General features: G+C 43.0%; 1 protein-coding gene across 1 annotated transcript in view; it reads right to left on the reverse strand.

Moving 5' to 3' along the window:
• PAPPA2 (pappalysin 2) overlaps window positions 1-22799 on the reverse strand; it is a 162054-nt gene extending 139255 nt beyond the window's left edge. The window contains exons 1-2 of the mRNA XM_060774411.2: window positions 22167-22799; window positions 1967-3023 (exon numbers count right to left, since the gene is read on the reverse strand). Coding sequence (XP_060630394.2) covers window positions 1967-3023; window positions 22167-22593 — 1484 coding nt within the window. The 5' untranslated portion in view covers window positions 22594-22799. The remainder of the gene's footprint in view (window positions 1-1966; window positions 3024-22166) is intronic.
• Window positions 22800-23323: the final 524 nt, after the last annotated feature.

Here is a 23323-nt window from a genome sequence, read left to right on the forward strand (position 1 = left end):
ACGCCGCTGCGATTCGTCATGAAATCGTTTTAGTTTATGGAGAGGGCATAATGTCAAGATGGCATGTGACAAAATGGGTATGTATTATATTGTGAGACTACGAAGAAACTTCCAAAACAAATGTCATGGAATGCTGACAGTGGGCATCTGTCTCCTTCATAACAATGTGCGTGCGCACACCGCTCATGAAACACGAGAGTTGTTGACTCCATTTGGTTGGGATGTTTTAAGCCACCACTCTCACTCCAACCTCACACCCAGTGACTAGCATCTGTTTACTAAATTGAAGGAACATCTTGCTGGAAAACATTTTTCCAATGACAATGAGGTGAAAATTGAAATGACGAATTGAAGGGAAAAGGCAGAGAGAAACTTCTATGACACAGGCATCAAAAACTCATTCCACGGATGGCAAAATGTATTGAACTGAATGGTGATTATGTGGAAAAATAATGTAATACCTATACTACAATCCATGTAAGTTTTATTAAAATATATTCATTCTTTGTATTTTAAAAATATCTTGTAACCTTATTTTCCAGATAACCCTCATATTCGTTGGTAGGATTTCTCATCCAAGTATGAACTAGGACCAACCCTGCTTGACTTCACACAACACTCAATACTGGCAATTAATTTGGGAGTAGGTGTAATAAGAGATACACCTTAAACTTGCCATCAGATTATTCTTTTAAAAGTTAAAATAAAAAATCCAATGCTACTCCTCTTCCCACAGTGTTGCCCTTGGCAGCTCAGGGTCTCTGACATTGGGAATTCTTCCTCCCTTGACCTCTTTTAGTCTTGTCAGGATTGCAGGGCATTGGAGTCTCCATTTCCAGGGCCTCCAGTCTTTCTCTCACCCCTGAACATGAACAGTCCTATTTCCTAAAATAATGTCATGCCTAAGCCAAAGAAAACTGAAAACAATATACTTATTTAACAACACTAATAATTTCAAAGTTACTGGCCAGCTAATATCCTAACTGAATCATTCTGGAAAGATTTTGTACTAGAGCCGAAGGAATCCCAAAAACTTCCCTTGCTGACATTAATCTTTATTTTTGGATCTTAGTGGGGCCCAGGGTTAGGGAAGGGAAGGGTTCAAAATCAACAAAACCAGGAAGAACCTTCCTGTCAATCTATACGGAAAAACTTCACTCACCAGAAAAAACTGCATTCACACTCACACACATGCCTCGAAGCGAGCCTTTCTAAACTATGTCAGCTTGTGGTTCCCATGTTAGCAGGATGGTGAATCTATACTTAGCCTGAACTTCAATGAAACCATCTGATAGTATGAACCCTACCCCCCCCCCCCCCGGCAAAAAAAAAATCAGCACCTTGAATTCAGAATTTTAAGCATGGGTTTGAATTTGAAACAGTTTCAGAAAGTCTTGATATTCAGTGGCAATGCCTATGAACAACTGCCTATGAACTATATTCATAATGCAGTCCAAAAAAGTAATTGAACAGCTATTCCTGAGGGCATCAATGGTTCAGTGATCTTAAATATGGAATGAAAACTCTTTTGATAATTTTAGGCTTATATCTACAAGATAGTAATAGACCAAGGATCACCAGGAGGCTAAAACTCTTCCTGTCTTTGATAAAAACAACACTGCAGCAATCAAGGCCTTCCATCAGGAAGAAAAGGAATTCCTGCTGCAATGTTTGCCTTCCCTTTGCATTCTCTTTTCTTTTCAATCATAACTATTAGCTTGTGAGGCTGTTGGCAGATACTTTGACTTCTAATATTGGCAGAATATCTGCTTAGAAAATAGGAGATACTTTAAAGGGTATTTTTAAAGTTAAAATTAAAACACATCTAACAAGCCGAATACACAAAACAGCTTTTAGCCATGCAAAGAAATCCCAGCATGGAAGGATGATGACACAATTTTAATCACTAGCTAAAAGTACTTCAGAAGACTCCAAATATGTAGCCCCAGAACCCACCCTGACTTACCGTTGTGGAGAATCTGGGTCAAAGCAAGTCTTTCTTACATTGGTTACTTTGGGATTACAACAGTCTCCATCATCAAAGTTGTGGAACATATTGTTGCATTCCATGTTGCAAACCCCATCCCGTCGCTGCCAAGAATAGCAGCGCCCCGGCCGACGGCAGTCTCCACCATCATAACCAGTCAGAGGGTGCTTGCATTCTGGGTTACAAAACTCATTGGCAATCTTGCCAGGGTCACAATTCATCAGGACCACACGGTGGCGGAGCAAAGAACTGCGCACTTTGTGCACATGCAGTTGCCAAGTGATATTATAATGTCCAAATGCCTCACTGAGCACTCGGTGTTGGTGGGCAATCTGCTCCTGGCTGACGGTAGGATGGAGACCATCATCATCATAAATGTTTACAACACGGTACCGTACTACCTTCTCATTCCTCAGTGGCCAGTGGTTGTTGTAGTGAGAGATCAGCTCCACATTATCACAGGCAGTCTGCCCACACAGTGGGGGTGTTAGTGGTGACAAAACCGGGGGCTCTAGAAGGTGAAATGACTCCACGAGGGGATATGCCCCATTCTGGAAGTGTACCCACTGTTGCTCCAAGTGACTGAACTTCACATTGAGCAGTATGGCAGCTTCAGACTCTTCAGCCTTTCTCAGAAAGGCCCTCTGGAGCTTTTCCTGGGGGAGAGCAATACTCCAAAGGGTTAACGATGTGAGGTGGCCACGGAAGTTATGCCCACCTGAATTGTCACCGCCCAGAATCAAGGTGCGACAAGAAGCCATGAAGCGACTGTGAAGGTCACCCCACTGCTGGGTACTACGAGCCACCCGCTCTCCATTCAGGTAGAGCAACATCTGGTGCCCATCATAAGTGGCAGCCACATGAACCCATGCATTGAGCTGGTAGCGATGGTATGCCAATATGGTGGAGGCCTTCTTGATGCGGTCTGTCCGGAGTGAAAAGAAGAAGCGAGCATTCTTTTTCCTAGGCTCCTGGGCAGTGATTCCCAACGTCCATCCCCTGTCACTGGTAATGTGGGAACAATTGTCAAACACACCTGAAAAGAAGGAGTAAAAGAGAGAAAGAGAAGGGGAAAATATACAGTAATGCAATACTAGTAGAAAGATGACAACATCCCCCTCTTCAATAAAGCACACACTTAAAATGAACTCACAGACATTTAAACTGGCAGTAAACTAGGCAGAACTTTCCTCAAATAATCCTGAAAATTAGAATTTTGTAAACATGTTGAGAGGTCAAACTGCATATTGCAATATATCTATAAAATTAAGTTGCCCCTCTGTTTTTTTTACTTTTTCACCAGAAAGTATAAGTCAGCCAATATACTCAGGACAACTGTGGGGAAAGCAGGGAGGTCTGAACAGTCCCTTCTCAGTTAAGTTCCTCTTTACTAAGATTCCTGGCACACACAAATACACACCATACAGATACAGATATGGGCGAAGGAAGGAGTGTCCTTTTGGGGTTAAGAACAACATGGCAAAATTTAAAGCTCCAATTTCAAATCCAAATCAGAACACATGCTTATTCAGAAGTAGAGGGACAACAAGTGCAGTCAGCAATGTTAACAGGATATGAAGTTTGGCATTTCAGAGGTCAAGAAGCCTTCACAACAGGGGACAACACCTCACAGGATTTCTGGTGAAGAAATCATGACAGAAACAACTTATGGAACTCACTGAAATGTGTCTTCTTAAACTTTGGCAGCCTGTTTACTTTGACCTGAGTGATTCACTGGCCATACAAAAGCTAGGGTCAATTCACTCAAAAACCTACACAGAATTATCAAACCATTGATCCACTGCCATTCAGGAATAGACAATTAAAGCATTACTGAAAGATGCTCATCCAAACTCTGTTTAAAGACCTCCTAAGATGGAATGTCTACTGTCCTCCAAGACAGCAACTGTGAAACAGTTGTTACAGTAAAAACGTTCTTCCATTTTTTTAGGTGGAATCTCATTTCTTGCCATTTGGATCCATGGATTCATTTTATTGTCTTGAGAACAGCAGAAAACAAAACTTGTTCCTTCCTCCACATGACAGCCCTTCAGATATTTATAATATGTTATGTCTCAGCCTTCTCTTCTCCATGTTAAACATACCCAGCACCTTAAGTCATTCCTTGTAAGGCTTTGTTTCTAGAACTTCTATCATTTTGATCATTCCTCCCTGAATGTGTTATAAGTTGTTGATACCTTTCTTGAACTGTGGTGCCCAAAACTGGGCACAATATTCCAAGTGAGGTCTGACTAAAGCAGAACAGAGTTGCACTACTACTTCTCTTGGTGTGGACATTATGTTCCTTTTGATTCAATCCAGAAGCTCCTTGCCCCCCCCCCCTTTTTTTTGGATGCCACATTAAACTGTTGGGTCATGTTTCGCTTGTAACCTACTAAGACCCCTTGATCCTTTTCACATCTATTGGTTTCGTGCCAGGTATCCCCCATCCTATACAGCTGTATTTCATTTTTCCTGCCTAAACATTTATTCCAGCTCTTCAATCTGTCAAGGCCATTTAAAACTAGCTACTCCCCCTCACTAGGTGTACTGATACTGCAAATTTATTGCAGTTTGACATCACTTTAACTGCAATGGCTCAATGCTATGGAATCCTAGGAATTGTCATTTTGCAAGGTCTTTCGACTTCTCTGTCAAAGAGTGCTGGTTCCTCACCAACCTACACCTCCCAGGATTCCATAGCTTTAGGCCAGACAGTTAAAGTGTTATCAAACTACATTTATAGTGTTGTTACACCCTTAGTGCAACCTGCAACTTTAATAATTCTGCCTTTTATACCATCATTTGGGTTTATAAATGCACTGGGTTCCTAAAAGGCTTTTGTCACCATTTATTTATGCCAGACTCCATTTTGGTCATTCTTCACCTGACCTTTTGAAGAGGTTGTTACTAGACTGGGCCATTGAAGAGACAGAAACTGCTCCATATTCTGGGCAGCCTGTGCTGGGATGACAGCCTCTTGTCATGCTTCATTGGGAATTAGAACCTGCATTGCCAAGGCTTGCTGACCATTGTGTTCCCAACCAGAGGAGCTATCCAGAGAGTTGGTGCTGAATGAGTAAAGAAGCCCCCAGAGAAGTATCACAACAGAGGGCTCAAGCCAGCCACTGCTGCCTATATTTCTTCTGACAGCCTTTATTTTTTCCTCTTCAGCAGAACTGTTTGATTATTTGCTGGAAAAAGTGGGTATATCCTGAAAATGTGCAGAATCACACATTCTGAACTAGGATACATATATATTGCAGATTAAGTACCTGAATGCATTTTGCAGAGAGCCAACATGGTGTAGTGTTTGAATGCTAGACTCTCTGGAGACCAGTTTTTGAATCCTCACTCAGCCATGGAAATCCATGGAGTGGTCTGGACAAGGCATACTCTGTTAGTCTCAGAGGAATTTGATGGCAAATATCCTCTGAACAAATCTTGCTAAGAACCAGCTCTCAAATTTCCTTGATATTAGCGCGTGCACCAGTTCATAGAAAGAGATGTGGTCATGAAGATAAATAAGCAGAACCCAAACTGTTTGGGCTTTAGAGGTAATAACCTGCACTTTGAATTGGGCCTGGAGACTTATTAGCAGCCAGTGGAGCTGCTTCTTTAGAGGTATCGTCCGCTCCCTGTAACTAGCTCCAGTTAGCAACCTGGCTGCCGACCTTTGCATTAGTTGCAATTTCTGGGCCGTCTTCAAAGGCAGCCCATGTAGAGTGGAGTGCATTATAGTAATCCTATCTAGATGTACTAAGGTGTGGACCACTGTGCCCAAGTCAGGCTTTTCGAGGTAGGGTCACAAGTTTTAACTGTGTAAATGCTCTTTAACACTGATTTTCTAGTTGAACCAAAAACTCCTTTATGAATGCACCCATTTAAGTGGTATTGAGAGCAACTACTCATGTAGAATCAGGAACCACTGAGAGTACCTACCTAGTTAAAGAAAAAGAGTAGTGGAAACTCAAAGGGAGAGAGGAGTTAAGAATAAATGATTGATTTTGTTTCTATCAATTACATGATAGATTTATGAAAGATGAGAGAGTAGGGTTTTCAACTCCCCTACTTATCTCTGTAGCCAGGAAGATTGAAATGTATTCATATTCTCCATAAAATAGGGTACTTGCATCAGTGAAAGGAGTGAATGAAACTTATTTACCAAGTTCCCGATTCCAGACACCATCACAGTAATCAACCAGAAGCTCCCAGAAGACATCACAGCTCTGTTTCACCATTCCCTCACCACAAACTACTTTCAATGGGACAATGAATTCTATGAACAGAAAGATGGAGTGGCCATGGGCCTAGTCATAGCAAATGTCTACATGCAACACTTTGAAAACCAAGTCCTGGAAAGAGTAAAAAAAAGCCCACTACTTGGTTCAGATATGTGGATAACACTTTTGCCATTTGGAGTCATGGAGAAGAAGATCTAAACAAGTTCCTGGAGCACCTGAACAGCATCCACCCAAACATCCAATTCACCACAGAAAAAGAAAATGAAGGAAAACTGCAATTTCTAGATGTCCTAGTCATCCGCAAATCAGATCAACAATTGGGTCACACAGTTTACAGAAAACCCCCACACACAGATAGATATCTACATAAAAACTCCAACCATCACCCAAGTCAAAAAAAGAAGCACCATTAAAGCCCTGGCAGACTGTGTAAAAAGAATCTGCGAACCCCACCTCCTCCAAGACAAACTTAACCTCCTTAATTGGGCTTTACAGGCCAATGGATACTCCACCACAGAAATCAGAAGAGCTGCAAGACCAAGAACAAGCCACAAGAGTAAAGATGAAGATCCACCCAGAGGAAAAGTGTTCTTGCCATACATCAAGGGAACCACTGACCGCATAGGGAAGCCGATGAGGAAACACAACATACAAACCACCTACAGACCCACCAAGAAAATCCAACAAATGCTGCATTCAGCAAAGGACAAGAGGGATCCTCTCACCTCTGCAGGAGTCTACCATATTTCCATGCAGCTGTGGACAAGTCTACATAGGGACCACCAAACGCAGCATTGCCCAAACACGAATCAAGGAACATGAAAGCCACTGCAGACTACTTCAACCAGAGAAGTGAGCCATAGCAGAGCACTTCATGAACGAACCTGGACACAGCATATTATTTGAGAACACAGAAATGCTGGACCACTCTCACAACCACCATGTCAGACTACACAGAGAAGTCATTGAAATCCACAAGCATGTGGACAATTTCAACAGAAAGGAGGAAACCATGAAAATGAACAAAATCTGGCTATCAGTATTTTTTTAAAAAAACTCTAAAATCATAACAGTAAATAAAGAACAACATTCAAAAACAGGGAAACTCCAGACAATAAACAATCAGGGACAGCTAATCACCTCTCAACAAAGGATTTCCCCAGGCAGTAGAAAGCCATACCTTGAAAACTGCTAAGCCATTAAATGCTAATCAAGGTGGACAATTGACACATTCACACCTACCTCCAACAGACGAGAGTTGTTTCTTTTACACTGGACCATCCACAGATATATAAACCCAATTTTCCTAGTTTCCAACAGACCTCACAACCTCTGAGGATGCCTGCTATAGATGCAGGTGAAACATCAGGAGAGAATGCTTCTGGAACATGGCCATACACCCCAAAAAACTTAGAAGAACCCAGTGATTCCAGCCATGAAAGCCTTCAACAATACATTAAAACCATAGAGCCCTAAGACATCCAGATTCTGTTATCATAACTGTGTACTGAATTTTTAAATCTTGGAGTAGGGCTCTGCTATTCTCACTTAATAACAAAAAATAAATGAACAGATTCCTTACATGTTGAATTTGGAACATTATCTCAACCACACGATTTTGCTTGTTTTGTTTCCTGTGAATTTAGAGTTTTTTCCACTCTAATTTTCTTCTCCTGAGGCTCCAAAACTACCACTGCTACAACAGGCACATGAAGACAATGGATAAGAAAAAGGACAATCTTAAGAACTGCAAAGCTATTAGCCTATCTCTGCCATAAACATCACACAAATCCTACCAGAGGTGTAGACATTTCACTTTCCAGATAGTCTGAATATCGGCTCTCAGAGGCCCCAGCCAAAATGACCAAATACTAAGAAAGCATGAGAAGTGCAGTGAGAACCAAAATTTTCCCCTTCTGTTTTAGCAGTTGCCACCCTCGGGTTTTTTCAGTCATCATGGACACTGTAGAAGCTATATCTCTATTCCATGGAGAGAACCAGTTTTTCTCAGGAGTCCACAGAAAATCTGATCCAAAGATTTTCAAGGCATCTCTTCTCATAAGCCATGCATCACAGACTCACATTTGTTCCGAGGCCAAACATTTTTCTTGATTATGAGCTTGTTTATACAAACCATGAAAATAATTTTTCTCCTCTTTCCTCAGCATTCAGAGCATGCAATTTTGCACGGTAAGGGGTCTTCCAGAAAGGCCATCTATCCCAGGATCTGATCCTAGGTTTTCTGTTTATGTCGAATTATCTGGCAGTGAGGACTCATATAATAAATCCAGTTTAAAGCAGAAAATCTGGGATCAGATCCTGGGATATAGGGCCCGTCTGAAAAGGCCCTATATCTAATCACCAGCACCTGCTCAGTAATGTTTTCCATAGAGAGCCTCCATATTTTGAGATGCACCTGGAACTGACAAACATGCTCCCTGCCCCCTGCTGTTGCTTCATTTCTTCACAAGTGCCCACTGCTATGCGAAACTTCACCCAACTCGAGGCCCAGCAACTGCTCCTCTGGAAAAGCTGAGAACCTTTTCTGGGCCCCTATGTCAGAAGACTAGCCAGCAAGTGGGAATTGACCCAGGAATGTGTCTGAAGCTAGGAACAGAGAGTTCCACTCCAGCACCAGTTTTAAATGAGCAAGTAGTTCCCATGGTCAGGAAGCCAGCACGTGGAGCCATCATCTGAGGAGCAGGTAAACAGGACATGGAGGCAAAGGAAGCAACAGCTAGTGGATTCAGGCCATGGGGTAGATTTATAGCTCACAGTGATGAAGATAAAGCCAAAAGTGGAGGAGATGATTTTCCTTCTCACGTGTAGACATAAGTTTTAAAGTCCTTCTCATTCAAATGCTTTCCTTCCTTCCATATCACCTGTTCATGCTTGCCTTAGCTAAATCCTCTTTGACTTTCACAACTCACTCTATGCAGAGCTATCTTTGAAGAGTTTTCAGAAATTTCAGCTCATCCAAATTGTTCTGTTAGACCAAAACTTATTAGTAGTACATACCCCCCCCCCCCTTTGCAGTAATAGCTGGTATGTTTCCATGTACAAATCATAGTCCTGGTTAAGTCTTATAAAGCCCTATGCATCGTATGCCTTCATTATCTGAACTATCATATTCTCGCATATGAGGCAGCTCTAGCTTTGAGATCTTCACAGGCCCAGCCACTATTCTCAAAGGTACATCCAGTGGAAATGCAGGAGAGGGCTTTCCCATATTCTGGAGTCCTCTTTCAAGAGAGTCTGGACAGGGTTCCTTCAGGGTGTACTTCTTGCAGCAGGTAAGGACAGATCTTATAGAAATAAGAAAAGGGCTTTTAAGAACTGTACCACGCTTCTTTTTTACTTGTTTTTAAAAATGTTTTTAAATTCCCATTGACAGGTGAACAATATTTACATTTTTGCATGTTCTGTTGATTGTTTTATCTTTATCTCTATTAATTTTGTGAGCCACCTTGAATCCCAGAGATGGAGAAAAGGCAACATATAAATACATAATTCATAACGATAATCTGTTGACACCCTTCACTTTTCTTTCTCCCAATCCCTCCAGGCCAACCCACACTTCCTTCTTTCTCTCGGTAACTCACTTCTCTGCCTGCCTTGCTTTAAGAGAAATTCATGTATTTCCCTTCATCCATTTTCATGTCTTTTCCTATTCACACTATTATTTGTTTTGTAATTGCATTTACATGTATCTCAATTGAGTTGAAAGCAGTGAGGTAGTCCTGGTGAAGAGGGTGTGACTGGTCCAGTGTCACCCAATAAGTTTCAAAGGTCAGTGAGCACATCAGCCTGGGCCTCCCTTACTCTCATCCTGCTTTCTGACCACTGCACCTGCAGTCTAGCCATATTCACTTCCCATATGGCTTTCCTCCTGAGATGGTGGGTGAGAGAGAGGACACACAGTGGGCTGCCAAGGAGGAACAGAGCACTCTGTTCCCCCATTGGAAGCTTTCTTTCTTTCTGTGCTTTGTTCTCTCAGCATGCAGCATGAAACACAATAGGCTGCAGCTGAAGAAAGAGAATGGTTTTTACCTCTAGTGGCAGATTATTGTGTTTCTATGCTGAGCTTTGAGAGAAGGCTTCCTTTCAACAACAACAAAAACAGGAACAGAATGCCTACTAATTTACAGGGATGGCAAGAGACAATACAAGGAGGTGAGAATGCTGGCCAGATAAGAAGAGCCTGCAAAATTTGCTTTCTAAAATTCTAAAAATCCTTCTGCCATATATGGCAGTAAGAGTAAAAACAACAAACCAACAAAACCTTTTTCAAGGTCTGTCTATGAATTATATTCAGCCTACAGACTGGACATGGCTTAATCCAACTTTAGCATCTTTAGAGAAGACATGCTGATGCTTTGCTCCTTTATGGAGACACAGGCAGAGGATGGTGGCACTCTCTTTTACATATTTTCCCCAGGAAAACATACCCAGACAACTTATAGGCAGACTCTGGCCTCCTAACAAATATTTTCCCAATTTAGGGAGACCATTGGTTTAGAATTCTTTGAGCTGTAAGGATATCTCTACCTTAAGGAATCTGTAAACAAAAGTATTGCAGGAATTTTAAAAAGCTGGCTGAACAATTTTGGGAGAAATAGTCTTTAAGAGGGATCAGTTAGTCTTTGATGCTGCCGTGTTCTAAACCTTAAGAAGCTTTTTTGGACAGATAAAAAGTTTATCATTTAATCCAGTGGTGTCAAAATTGTGGCCTTCCAGGTGTTTTGGACTTCAGTTCCCATTCAGTTCCCATTCCTGGCCATTGGACAAGCTGGCTAGGGTTTTTGGGATTTGGAAGCCTAAACATCTGGAGGGCCACAAATTTGACACCTTGTATTTAATCCCTTCTCAAGAGGATAGCCAATTACAAGCCATTGCTGCTGCCTTACCTAATCCATGTACTACCCTTCCTTTCCCATCAGTTTTCCATTATCATATCTATCAGGTTGGTTTTCCTAGTACTCCACCTGTTTCCAGGACACTGTGGTAATTACTTTCACAGATGGAAAGAGGAATGAGAAAACTGGTCTCTGGCATAAGATGTAGTGGTTGGTCCCTGACTCTGATCTGGATAATTTATGTTTGCAATTTCAAGAAAGCCAAAAATCTCTCCCTCCCCACCCCCTTAAAAGAAATTTTAGAAAAGGAGAGCAAATGTGGTTTGAATTACTGTTACTGGTGCTGTTCTCTACATTGTGCATTTTAAGGGATGGGCTAAACTCCTACCAGATCTAAGTGTATTATTCCACTTGTATGATTCCCTGGATGGGATCTTGTTGACTTTCCAAGCTTCACTGTCAGAAGGTCTCTTTGCCATATGTGAGAGAAGGCTGAGTTTTAACAGTTGTGCAAAGGAGAATTTCTGCAGGTGAAGAATTTGTGGCATGTAAAAATTCCCGTGGCTTCTATGACCAGAAAGTTACAATAATTTTATATAGTATGATTTATTGCTTACATGGATGGTCTCCAAAGCAGCTGTCCTGAAAAGTAAACTGAACCAATCTGTCTTTGCACTGAAGCATGCAGCTATGGCACTTTCCTAATCATTCTGACTTCAGGTAGAGTGATTCTCCTTAACCTGGTGCTGTTCAGATATTCTGGGCTACAACCCCCAAGATTCTTTAGACACTAATCATATTAACCAGCCTGTTAGGTTTTGAAATTCAGAACATTTGAAGAACACCATACTGAGAAAGGCTAAACTCAGGTGTTCACAACTTTCTTTTGACTAATTCAGGATAGCTGTTGCTTCTTTGTCTAAATGTCTGGTGTGTATAAGTTATAAACATGCATCCTATGGAGGCATAGAACAGAATGACTTTGCCAAGTATTTGTAAGTTGAATGCTGAAATTATGTCTGATTTTCAATAAATACATATAAGGGAAACAAGCCCAAAGTTCTCAGTAGTGGTGCATAACATCATTAAGATTTACCTTTATACCTCTCATGGGAATGTCCAACAATGTGGGAGTTCTGGAACATGATTGCTGAATATGATACTGCCAGGAGTATCTCCCCATTAAACCCAAAAAATTGTTAAAACTATTTGTCTTCATAATTTTAAACCCAATGAACCTGGGTTCTTACATAAAGATCTTCATAAATATCGGTATACGTGGCAAACTCTCATGCAGTCTTCTAAAGAACAGTTAATAGATAAAACATGCAGGATCATAAACATGTATGACCTTATCCTGCAGGTAGAATAAGCAAGGATCCCCAACTCCAAGGGTTTCTGGATGAAATTGATTATATAGATCAATTTCACTTTGGTTTCAGGCCTGGTTATGGAACAGAAGCAGCTTTGGACCTACACAGAGAACCAAACAAGGGGAGTGTGTCACTGTTAGTAGCTCTGGCTTTCAATACCATTGACCGTGGTATCTTTCTGGGCCCCCTTGTTGAACTGGGACTTGGAGACACCTTTTTACTGTGTTTTACAGTTACTCTGGTCCTTCCTGGAGAGATAAACCCAGAAGGTGATGCTGTGGGATTCTTGCTAGAGTCCTTGGCTGTTGACCTGTTTTATTCCCCATGTTTTTTTAACATATACATGAAACTGCTGAGAGAGGTCATTCAGAGTTTTGGGGTGTGGTGTCACCAGGGAATCAGATCACAGAATAAAAATTTAGCCTATTGCTAATGAGATTACGCTTCTCCTGAAGACACAGCTTCACAGCTTGGGTGTACTCCTGGACTCAGCCTTGAACCGAGAGGCCTGGATTTCTGCAATGGCCAGGAGTGCCTTCACACATTTAAAACTTGTACACCAACTGTGCCTGTTCCTTGAGATGACAGCTCTGGCCACAGTGATACATATCTTAGTTACATCCTATTTGGGTTACTATAACATATTCTACTTGGGACTGCCTTTAAAGAGTGTTTGAAAACCTTGGCTGGTCTAAAGAGCTGTGGTTAGGCAGTTAACCAGGCTGCCAGTTTGTTTCCAGACACGATTCACCTTTAAAGCCTTATATGGCTCGGATCCAGGATCTTTGGCAGATCATATCTCCTGGTACAAACCTGTTTGGGCTTTGAAATCATCAGGAGAGAGACTCTCCACCAACCGTCCTCACACTGGCTATCCCCGGGTTTCAGAACTCTCTTCCCAGAAAGGCTAGAATGGCCCTCTCCATGTTACCCTCTATCTGCAGGCTAAAATCTTTTTAATGAGGCAGGTCTTTAAGGCAAAACATCTTGAAAAATGAGCCAGGAGGTGCTGCATAGTGTTTTGATTATTTTTAGTTTTAATGGTTTTATGTTATTTTACCTGATTTGTTTTAACAATTCTAGGTTTAATTCTGTTTTAATATGTATATATTGTAGATGTTTGAATTCCATTGTTTTTAATGTTATGAGCCATTTTGTGGAAATGAGAGGAAAGTGGAATATAAAGACATATAATCATCATCCTGTATGGAATCCTTTTCAGTTCCTCATGAAGTACAAAAGAAGATGAGCTTCTTATATGTTCTGTGATCTCACACACATCCAAATTCTCTCAATAATCTGTGAGTGTCTCCTACCTAGATAGTTGTACTCAACTTGTTCAAAAATTCACTATTAATTTCCTAGGGAAATTATTTTCCTCTCCATTAACAACCAGGTTGAAATTGTTACATGTGTTCTCCTCATTTTTATCTCTATTTTTAATCTTATTTCAAAAATTCAAAAATTGAAGCCTAAATTGAACAGCTCACTTTTGTAAAGTGCTAGGTTTTGGAGTGCTTACCTCACATTCATTCCCAGGCAACTTCCATTTTCTGGCCAGTGCCTGAGGCAAAACATAAAGCAGAAGCTTTATTTATTTGCAAACTGGTTGCATGGGTGGCTTGAAATCTTGCCAGTTTACCAGCTGTTAGGATTACTGAGAGTTGAAGGCCAAAACATTCGGGGAACCACAGGTTGAGAACCACTATTCTAGATGCTGTACTCCTGTATTCCTCATCATTAGACATCATGACTAGAGCTGATGTGAACTGCAATGCAATAATGTCTGGAAGGCTGCGTTGTTCTGTTTAGTCAGGAGATTAGGGTTTGAATGTAGATACAATGCTTGTGGATATGATGTCTGACTTTACAGTGTTCTTTGATCTGTCCCCACCCTTAGAACCACAAGTGCGGCTTGCAAGTTTCATTATCTACATGGCAGATAACGCTATGTAACATCATTTTTGTTCCTGGATTATATATGTCATTTCCTAATTGGTTCTGTCTTAAAATCATGGGAAAAGTTTATTAAACTGCAAAAACTTTTTTTGCAGAACATCCTGCAGCACATTTTGCTGCAGTTTTGCAATGAATATTTCATTTATTCATTTATTTATTTTTATTTCAGACATGTATATCCTGCCTTTCTTTAAGCACAGACCCAAGGAGTTACAATAGAATAAAAACATACAATACAAAAGTCAAAACAGCCCATTAAAACATAAATATTTGAAACAGCAAACACAATTAAAATAACCTCTGAGGATGCCTGCCATAGATGTAGGTGAAACGTCAGGAGAGAATGCTTCTGGAACATGGCCATACAGCCTGGAAAACTCACAGCGACACAATTAAAACCATGTGAACATTAAAACCAAGATAAAAACCCAGAGCTTCCACTACTACTTGTTTGGCTTAATTAAATGCTTTTTTTTTGAAAAGGAAAGTCTTTACATCGTTCCAGAATGCCATTAAAGAATATCTCATAGAGTCTTAACCAACTTAACATAATTTGTGGCAGCTACAAAAATGAAGTTTCTGGAGTATAACAACTACTTTCAAAGCAAGTACTGGATAATTAAACAGGAAATAATACTTTCAATCCAGGAACAGAAATTTTTGAAAAGTGATGAGAGTTGTCAAGGAACAACATATGGGGACCAAAACTGAGTAAAAACTAAACAGCAACACCCAACTATGGAAAAAAAAAGTTGGCCATCTGTGTGCATGGATTCTTCATCCATGAATTCAATGGTCCCTTGGAGACAAGGATAAGGCTGATGTAGCCCTCAATGAAAATGAGTGTGGCACCTCTGCTTTACAATGTTTCTATTTGCTAATACCTTCAGTTGCATTGCTTTTATTGATTGATTTTACGGCATTTATATGCCACCCTTCTCACCCTGAAGAGGACTCAGAGTGGCTCACAAGATATATATACATACAATATATTCAATTATTAGCATAGTACAATATCAGTATTATATATTACTATACTGTACACCATTATATTATAATATTATTAGTAATATTACATGTAATATAAAATATATAATTATAATATTGTATTATTATTATTATTATTATTAGTAGTAGTAGTATTATATGATATTGTATTACATTATTATATTATAAACTAGCTGTACCCACCACGCTTTGCTTTGGCCAACCTTCCCTCTTTCTCTCCTTCTTTTCCTCCTTCCTTCACTACCTCTTTCCTTCCTTCCTGTCTTTCCTTCTCTTCTTCATTCTCTATCTCTTTCCTTCCTTCCCCCTTTTTCTTTCTCTTCTGCTGTCTCTTTTCTTCCTTCTCTTTTTCCTTCTTTCCTTCCCTCCCTCTTTCTCTACATCTTCTCCCTTCCTTTGCTCCCAGTTTCCTTCCTTCCCCCTTTTTCTTTCCCTCCCTCTTTTTCTCCTTTCTTCCTTCTCTACCTCTTTCCTTCCTTCTTTCTCTCTTTGCTTCCATGCTTCCTTCTCCCCTTCCTTCTTTCTTTCCCTCCCTCCCTCTTTCTTTTGTTCTCTTTCTTTCTTTCTTTTCTCCCCTTCCCTCCCTCTTTCTTCCCTTTTTTCTGTATTGTCATTTACCTTTTTGTCATTTAGTTTTTGGGGGCTTTTTAAGTCCCTTCTGCTGTGTTTTTCAGTGTTTTTATGAGAGAAGGACATACATTGGATTGTTAGTTGTATTGTGTCCAAATTTGGTGTCAATTCCCCCAGTGGTTTTTGAGTTCTGTTAATCCCACAAACGAACATTACATTTGTATTTATATACTAGCTGTCCCCTGCCATGTGTTGCTGCGGCCCAGCCTGGTGTTCTGGAAAATAAAGTAATGAGAAAGTGTTGGTTTCTAATATATGTAATTTCTTTATGCTTGTGGGTAAACAGTATTTCTTCTTGTTTCTTTTTCAGTGTTGATGTGGAGATTGTCTAGTTTGCCTACTCTGGAACATGCAACATATCATTGTTCTTCTTTAAGGGTTCCTTTCAAATCTATGATACTATGTGTGTGTGTGAATCATATCAATCTATATCTATGGCTGGATGGCCCTTTGTCAGGAGGGCTTTGATTACGTTTTCTTGCCCTGGTGAAGGGAGTTGGATTGGATGTCCTTAAGTATTTTCTGTTGGTCATGGAGGTTCTGTGTGGGAAGTTTGGCCCAATTCTGTCATTCGTGGGGTTCAGAATGCTCTTTTATTGTAGGTGAACTATAAACCCCAGTAAGTACAACCCCCAAAGTCAAGGTCTGTTTTCCCCAAACTCCATCTGTGTTCATATTTGGGCATATGGAATATTTGTGCCACGTTTTGTCCAGATCCATCATTGTTTGAGTCCACAGTGCTTCCTGGATGTAGGTGAACTACAACTCCCAAACTCAATGTCAATGCCCACCAAACCCTTCTAGTTTTTTCAGTTGGTCATGGGAGTCCTGTATGCCACGTTTGGTTCAATTCCATCAATGGTGGAGTTCAGAATGCTCTTTGATTGTAGGTGAACTATAAATCCCAGCAACTGCAACTTCCAAATGTCAAGTGAGTGAAGGACATACATTGGGTTGTTAGGTGTATGCTGGCCAAATTTGGTGTCAATTTGTCCAGTGGTTTTTTGAGTTCTGTTAATCCCACAAATGAACATTACATTTTTATTTATATAGAAGATTAGATACTATATGAATATACAATATATTATATTATATTATTAGTAAAGCACAGGAGACATGATGGAACTGACTTTTAACTGCTTTGAGTCACCTAAGGGCTGAGAAAAGCGGTATATAAATGAAGTAAATAAATAAACTGTACCCCCCCCCCCCCTTCACTAAGGAATCAGAGGCTGGATGGACATCTGTCAGGGGTGATTTGAATGCAATATTCCTGCTTCTTGGCAGGGGGTTGGACTGGATGGCCCATGAGGTCTCTTCCAACTCTTTGATTCTATGATTCTATGAAGTATTGCTCCTTTAAGACATTATGGGAATCACCTGTTCAGAGGTTCAAGGGTGGCCTCTCCATAAGTGTGTGTGAAAGGCTGAACTGCCAGGATAATTATCCCCAGGTCCTCATTCTCCTGCCCAATCTCTCTACATCGCAGTCTCTGAAACCACCCTGTGTAAGCTAAGCTGGGCTCAAAAATTACTAGAAGACTAGCTTAAAAAGGAATAGTAGCCCCCCAAAGAGGAACGGGAAGTGTCCTGTTTCTCAAGCACACAATCGTTGCATGCAAAGGAGGAGAGCAGGGAGAGGCTCTCTTGCTAGCTAGTCAGCGGATCTGCCTTGGCTCACAATTAGAGGATCTGGCCAAGGTGCTGAACCCGATTCCCGAACAGGTCCCAGCCCTTGAGTTGTGGGTACTTCCTTCAAAGTTTAGGCTAAAATCACACAGGAAAGTCGCCCTTCATTCCAGTTCTCTCTGTGTAGTTTGAGTGACCCACTCCCCCTGCTTTCCTCCCTTCAGAAGGAAAGTGTTGGTTTTCTGAGTTAAGATAATGTTCCCAAAAGTTGAAAGGTGGCTATATCGCAGGCCTGGGCAAACGCTGGCCATCCAGGTGTTTTGGACTTCAACTCCCACAATTCCTAACAGCCACAGGCCCCTTAATCGGCTGAGGGGGGAAAGTAAAGGGCCTGAGGCTGTTAGGAATTGTGGGAGTTGAAGTCCAAAACATTCCGAAATTGAAAAATGGAAACCAACACACAGAGAATGTGAGACTCCTAGGTTAGAAAGATTGCTTGAGGTGGAGTTTGTTCCTTGTTTTAGATCTGTGTTTAATATTAAGAAAAATGTTTTATTTTTATTTTTTTTGGTTTTGTGAAATCTGTTGTGAGTTCTTTTAGGTCTGTTTTTTGATATGAAGAAGAAAAAAGGGTCTGCTGTAATTCAGTCAGGGGGATACGCTCCGTTTTGTGTTGTGAAATCTGTCTTTTCTGTATTTGTCTTGATTTGTTCAGTAGTTTTCCAACTCAGATAAATTAAATATTCCGGCCAACACAACTAAATTTATTCAGACAGTAAGAAGTTAATGAAGAAGGCACAATTCAGCATGTGTCCTTATTAAACAGTCTGAAAAAGCACTGGAGGTCTATAGGGGTTCTACAATAGTGATTAAAATGTGGAAGATGCTTTATTTTGTCATTTTAATAATAATAATAATAACAATAATAATAATAAACAACTTTATTTAATACCCCGCCACCATCTCCCCAACGGGGACTCGGGGCAGCTTACATGAGGCCAAGCCCAACAGCATATTACAATAAAGTAAAACCAAAACACAATAACAACACAATAAAATACAACATATGAGTAACAAAAAAAAAACCCCGATAAAGCTAAGTACATATTTACATATATAATGGGTATGAGGGTGGCATTTAATGTTGTTGTATGATGTACAACAACAAGAAAAGTAACTCTGGGGTGTTGTGTGATTTCCAGGCTGTAGGACCATGCTCCAGCAGCATTTTCTCCTGACGTTTTGCCTGTGTCTGTGGTTGGCATCTTCAGAGGATGCGTCTATTCTATTCTTTCCCCAATCATAGCAGACTAGAAGGAGAAATGAAAGGTGGCCTTTCCCTAACATAATTTGGTCACTTCAAGATAATTCGAGTTAGGTTTCTTTGAATATCTATATCTATAACAAAAGCCACTCTTTGTGGGTATATATGTATCTGGTTGGGAAGCGGCCAATGTATTTTTCTGGCCAGGTATCCAACTTCCACAGGCCACGTGACCCCCATGAACTATGGACCTGGACCAAACTTGGCACACAGATCCCCTCCCCAATGACCCACTTTATATCCCGGTGAAGTTTGGGGGATGGATTGTGATGGATTTTGCAGTTCCTTCACCTACATCCAGAAACCACTGCAACCCCCACCAATGACGGACCTGGACCAAACTTGGCACACTGAACACCCCTCCCCCCCCCCATGACCCACTTTATGTCCTGGTGAGGTTTGGGGGAGGATGGACCATGAACAATATCACCCATATCCAGAAACTACTGAAAACCCCATCAGCCATGCATATGGACCAAACTTGGCACACAGATCCCCTGCCCCATGATACACTTTACGTCCTGCAAAGGTTTGGGAGAGATTGGACCACACATGATGGGATTTGCAGTACCTTCACCCACATCCAGAAAATACTGAAAACCCCATCAGTTATGGATATGGACCAAACTTGGCACACAGATCCCCCATGACCCACTTTACATCCTGGTAAGGTTTGGGGGAGGATGGATCTTGTACCATAGGATTTGCAGTACCTTCACCAACATCAGAAACTACTGCAAACCCCATTAGCAATGGATATGGACCAAACTTGGCACACAGATCCCTTATGACCCACTTTACATCCTGGTAAGGTTTGGGGGAGGGTGGATCATGAACGATAGGATTTGTTTCACCCACATCCAGAAACTACTGAAAAGGAAAACCCATCATCCATGGATCTGGACCAAATTTGACACACAGAAGATGGGATTTGCAGTACCTTCACCCACATCCAGAAACTACTGAAAACCTCATCAGTTATGGATATGGACCAAACTTGGAACATTGATCCCCAATGACCCACTTTACATCTGGTAAGGTTTGGGGGAGGATGGACCAGGAATGATGGGATTTGTGGTAGTTTCATCCACATCTAGAAACTATTGAAAAGGAAAACCCATCATCTGGACCTTCACTCATCTGAAAACCCCATCAGTTATGGATATGGACCAAACTTGATACATAGACACACATCCCATGATACACTTTATGCCCTTTATGTCCTGCAGAAAGTTGGGGGAGGATGGACCATGGACAATGGGATTGGCAGTACCTTCACTCACATCCAGAAACTACTGCAAACCCCATCAGCAATGGATATGGACCAAACTTGGCACACAGATGCCCCATGACCCACTTTACATCCTGGTAAGGTTTATGGGAAGATGGGAACATGGTTGATGGGATTTCAAGTACCTTCATCCACATTTAGAAACTACTGAAAAGAAAAACCCATCATCCATGGATCCGGACCAAACTTGGCACACAGTTGATGGGATTTGCAGTACCTTCACCCATCTGAAAACCCCATCAGTTATGGATATGGACCAAACTTGATACACAGACACACATCCCATGACACAAGTTGGGGGAGGATGGACCATGGACAATGGGATTTGTGGTAGTTTCACTCATATCCAGAAACTACTGAAAAGGAAAACCCATCATTCATGGATCTGGACCAAGCTTGACACACAGATGATGGGATTTGCAGTACCTTCACCCACATCCAGAAACTACTGAAACCCCATCAGTAATGGATATGGGCCAAACTTGGTACAGAGACCCCCATGCCATAAGACATTTTATGTCCTTCAGAAAGTTGGGAGAGGATGGACCATGGACAATGGGATTTGCAGTACCTTCACCCACATCCAGAAACTACTGAAACCCCATCAGTAATGGATATGGACCAAACTTTGGTACACAGACCCCCCTCCCCCATGACCAGGGGCGGCTCGTCCATTACGTGAAGTAAGCGGTCGCAGAACACTTTTTTTGCCAGGGGTACAGAGGTGCCTCTGTAAATGCCCCTCGACCACCACTTGAGGAGCGTCCCCTCAGCTCACAATAGCCCTACAGTCCGGAGGGAGCCTCGGCTTTCTTGCCTCGCTGCCGGGCGATCCTCTTCCCAAAGAGGTCGGGCCCTTGAGCCTCGCCTAGCCCCTCTCGTTCCTGCTCTACCCGGCCACCGGGCGCACAAGCAGAGCCGGCACTCAATCGTTCTCCATGTTCGATCCCTTCCCCATGACCGGCTCCCTTTCCCGATCCCCCAGCGCTCCACCCACCTCCTCTCCTCTCCCCAATCCGCGGGTGGGCCAAGGGGTGGAGCCGCCGTGCCTGGCCCGCTTCGGGTCTGGAGGCGTGTCTGAAGAGCCCAGCGTGTGCATCAAAAGTCGCCTCTTCTCCTGACTTTCTCTTCAGCCATTGGGACCAAGAGAGAGAGAGAGCCCATCCCTCTGGCTGGAGGTATCTCCCACCTCCGCTGCCTCCTTTGTTTTTGCGCCTACCTTCAGGAAAGGGGGGCATCTCCACCTCTCTCTCTCTCTCCCTTGGTCCCAATGGCTGAGGAGAAAGTCAGGAGAAGAGGTGACTTTTGGTGCACACGGTAGGGTCTTCAGGCACGCCTCCGGACCCAAAGCGGGCCAGGCAAGGGAGCAAGTGCGGCAAGTGTAGTTACTGGGATGTGTGGTTCACTTACAATCAAAGAGAATTCTGAACTCCACCAATGATGGAATTGAACCAAATATGGCACACAGAACTCCCACGACAAACAGAAAATATATATCAATGATTGGGGGGGGGGGGCAAAATACTGTTTGCTTACCGTTGAAAGTTACCTAGGGCCGCCTCTGCCCGTGACCCACTTTACAACCTGGTGAGATTTGGGGGGTGATGGATCCTGGACGATGGGATTCGCACATTCAGAAACTACTGAAAACCCCATCAATTAGGTATATGGACCAAACCTTGATACACAGACCCCTCCCTTATGACCCACTTTATAACCTGGTGAGATTTGGGGGGTGATGGATCCTGGACGATAGGATTGGCACATCCAGAAACTACTGAAAACCCCATCAGTTATGGATATGGATCAAACTTGGCACCCAGACACCCCCCCCCCCCCCTCGCCAACGACCCACTGCTTCTTACCTGCGATGATGGCTGGGTTGCTCTGCCCGCCTTCAGGTCTGAGCCAGGCTTCCACTGTGAACTCCCCGCGAGGCAGCTCAGCCAGGGCGCCCGGGCGGAGAAACAGCTGCTCTTTCCGGCCGGAGAAGTACAAGGCGAAGGCAGAGGAGGAAGAAGGGCGCAAGGGGGGCCCCTTCTCGCCGCCCCAGGCCTCCCCGGCACCGCTGGGGCTCCGGGCGCGCCTCCGCCGCCAAGGAGGCCAGGCCACCCCGTTGCCCGTTGCCGCCCGCGGGTAAGAGGCGTAAGGGTTGGGCGGGCGCGCCCCCGTGGCCTTGGTACCGCCCAGCAGGCAGCGCTGGTCTCCCGCGAGAGGCTCGGAGCCCCGCAACGCCGCCAAAAGCAGCACTAGCAGCACTGAGGCCGCCGGACAGAGCCCTCCTCGCCGCATCCTCAGGCGAAAGAGCCGCCTCTTGTTGTTGTTGTTGTTCTTCTTCTTCTTCTTCAGGGGTTCCGCCTCTGCCGGGGTCCCATCCTTCGCACGCGCGCGCCGTCGAGCCTTTGCCTCGCTCCTCTTTCCCTCACCTCTGAGGAGAAGCGCTCCCTCGCGCCTTTATTGGAGGAGGGCGGGAGACGGAGGAAGCGGCTCATACATTCTGCCCGGCTATAAGCCACGCCCCCTGCCCCTCCCCTCGCCCCCACCCTCCCTCGCGCTCTTCTTGATCCCTTCTCCTTTCCCGCTCAGAGGTGCTTCCCTGCGAGGGAGAGGCGGGAAGAGCGACTCTCTCTCTCTCTCTCTCCCCCCCCCCCCCCCACTCCCCGCCCTTTCCAACCTGCGCGCGACCCAGCACGCGCGAGGGACTTCTCTCAGGAAGGACTCAAAGTTGGAAGGCTTTTCGAAGCGGCACGCGCTCACTCCAGAAGGGGCGGGGGAGGAGCACAGGTGCGCGCGCTCTTTCCTTTCCCCGTCGCTGTCCTTTCAAAGTCTTGTTTCTATCTGGAACACCTCAGCAAGCAAGAGTCCAAAAGTGGCAGGCTCAAACCCAGAGGCGGCCCTAGGTAATTTTCAACGGTAAGCAAACAGTATTTTGGCGCCCCCCCCCCCCCCCCCAACCAATCATTGATATATATTTTCTGTTCGTCTGGGAGTTCTGTGTGCCAAAGTTTGCTCAATTCCATCA

This window comes from Anolis sagrei, chromosome 4, assembly GCF_037176765.1.
Source record: "Anolis sagrei isolate rAnoSag1 chromosome 4, rAnoSag1.mat, whole genome shotgun sequence".
Classification (NCBI taxonomy): Eukaryota; Metazoa; Chordata; class Lepidosauria; order Squamata; family Dactyloidae; genus Anolis; species Anolis sagrei.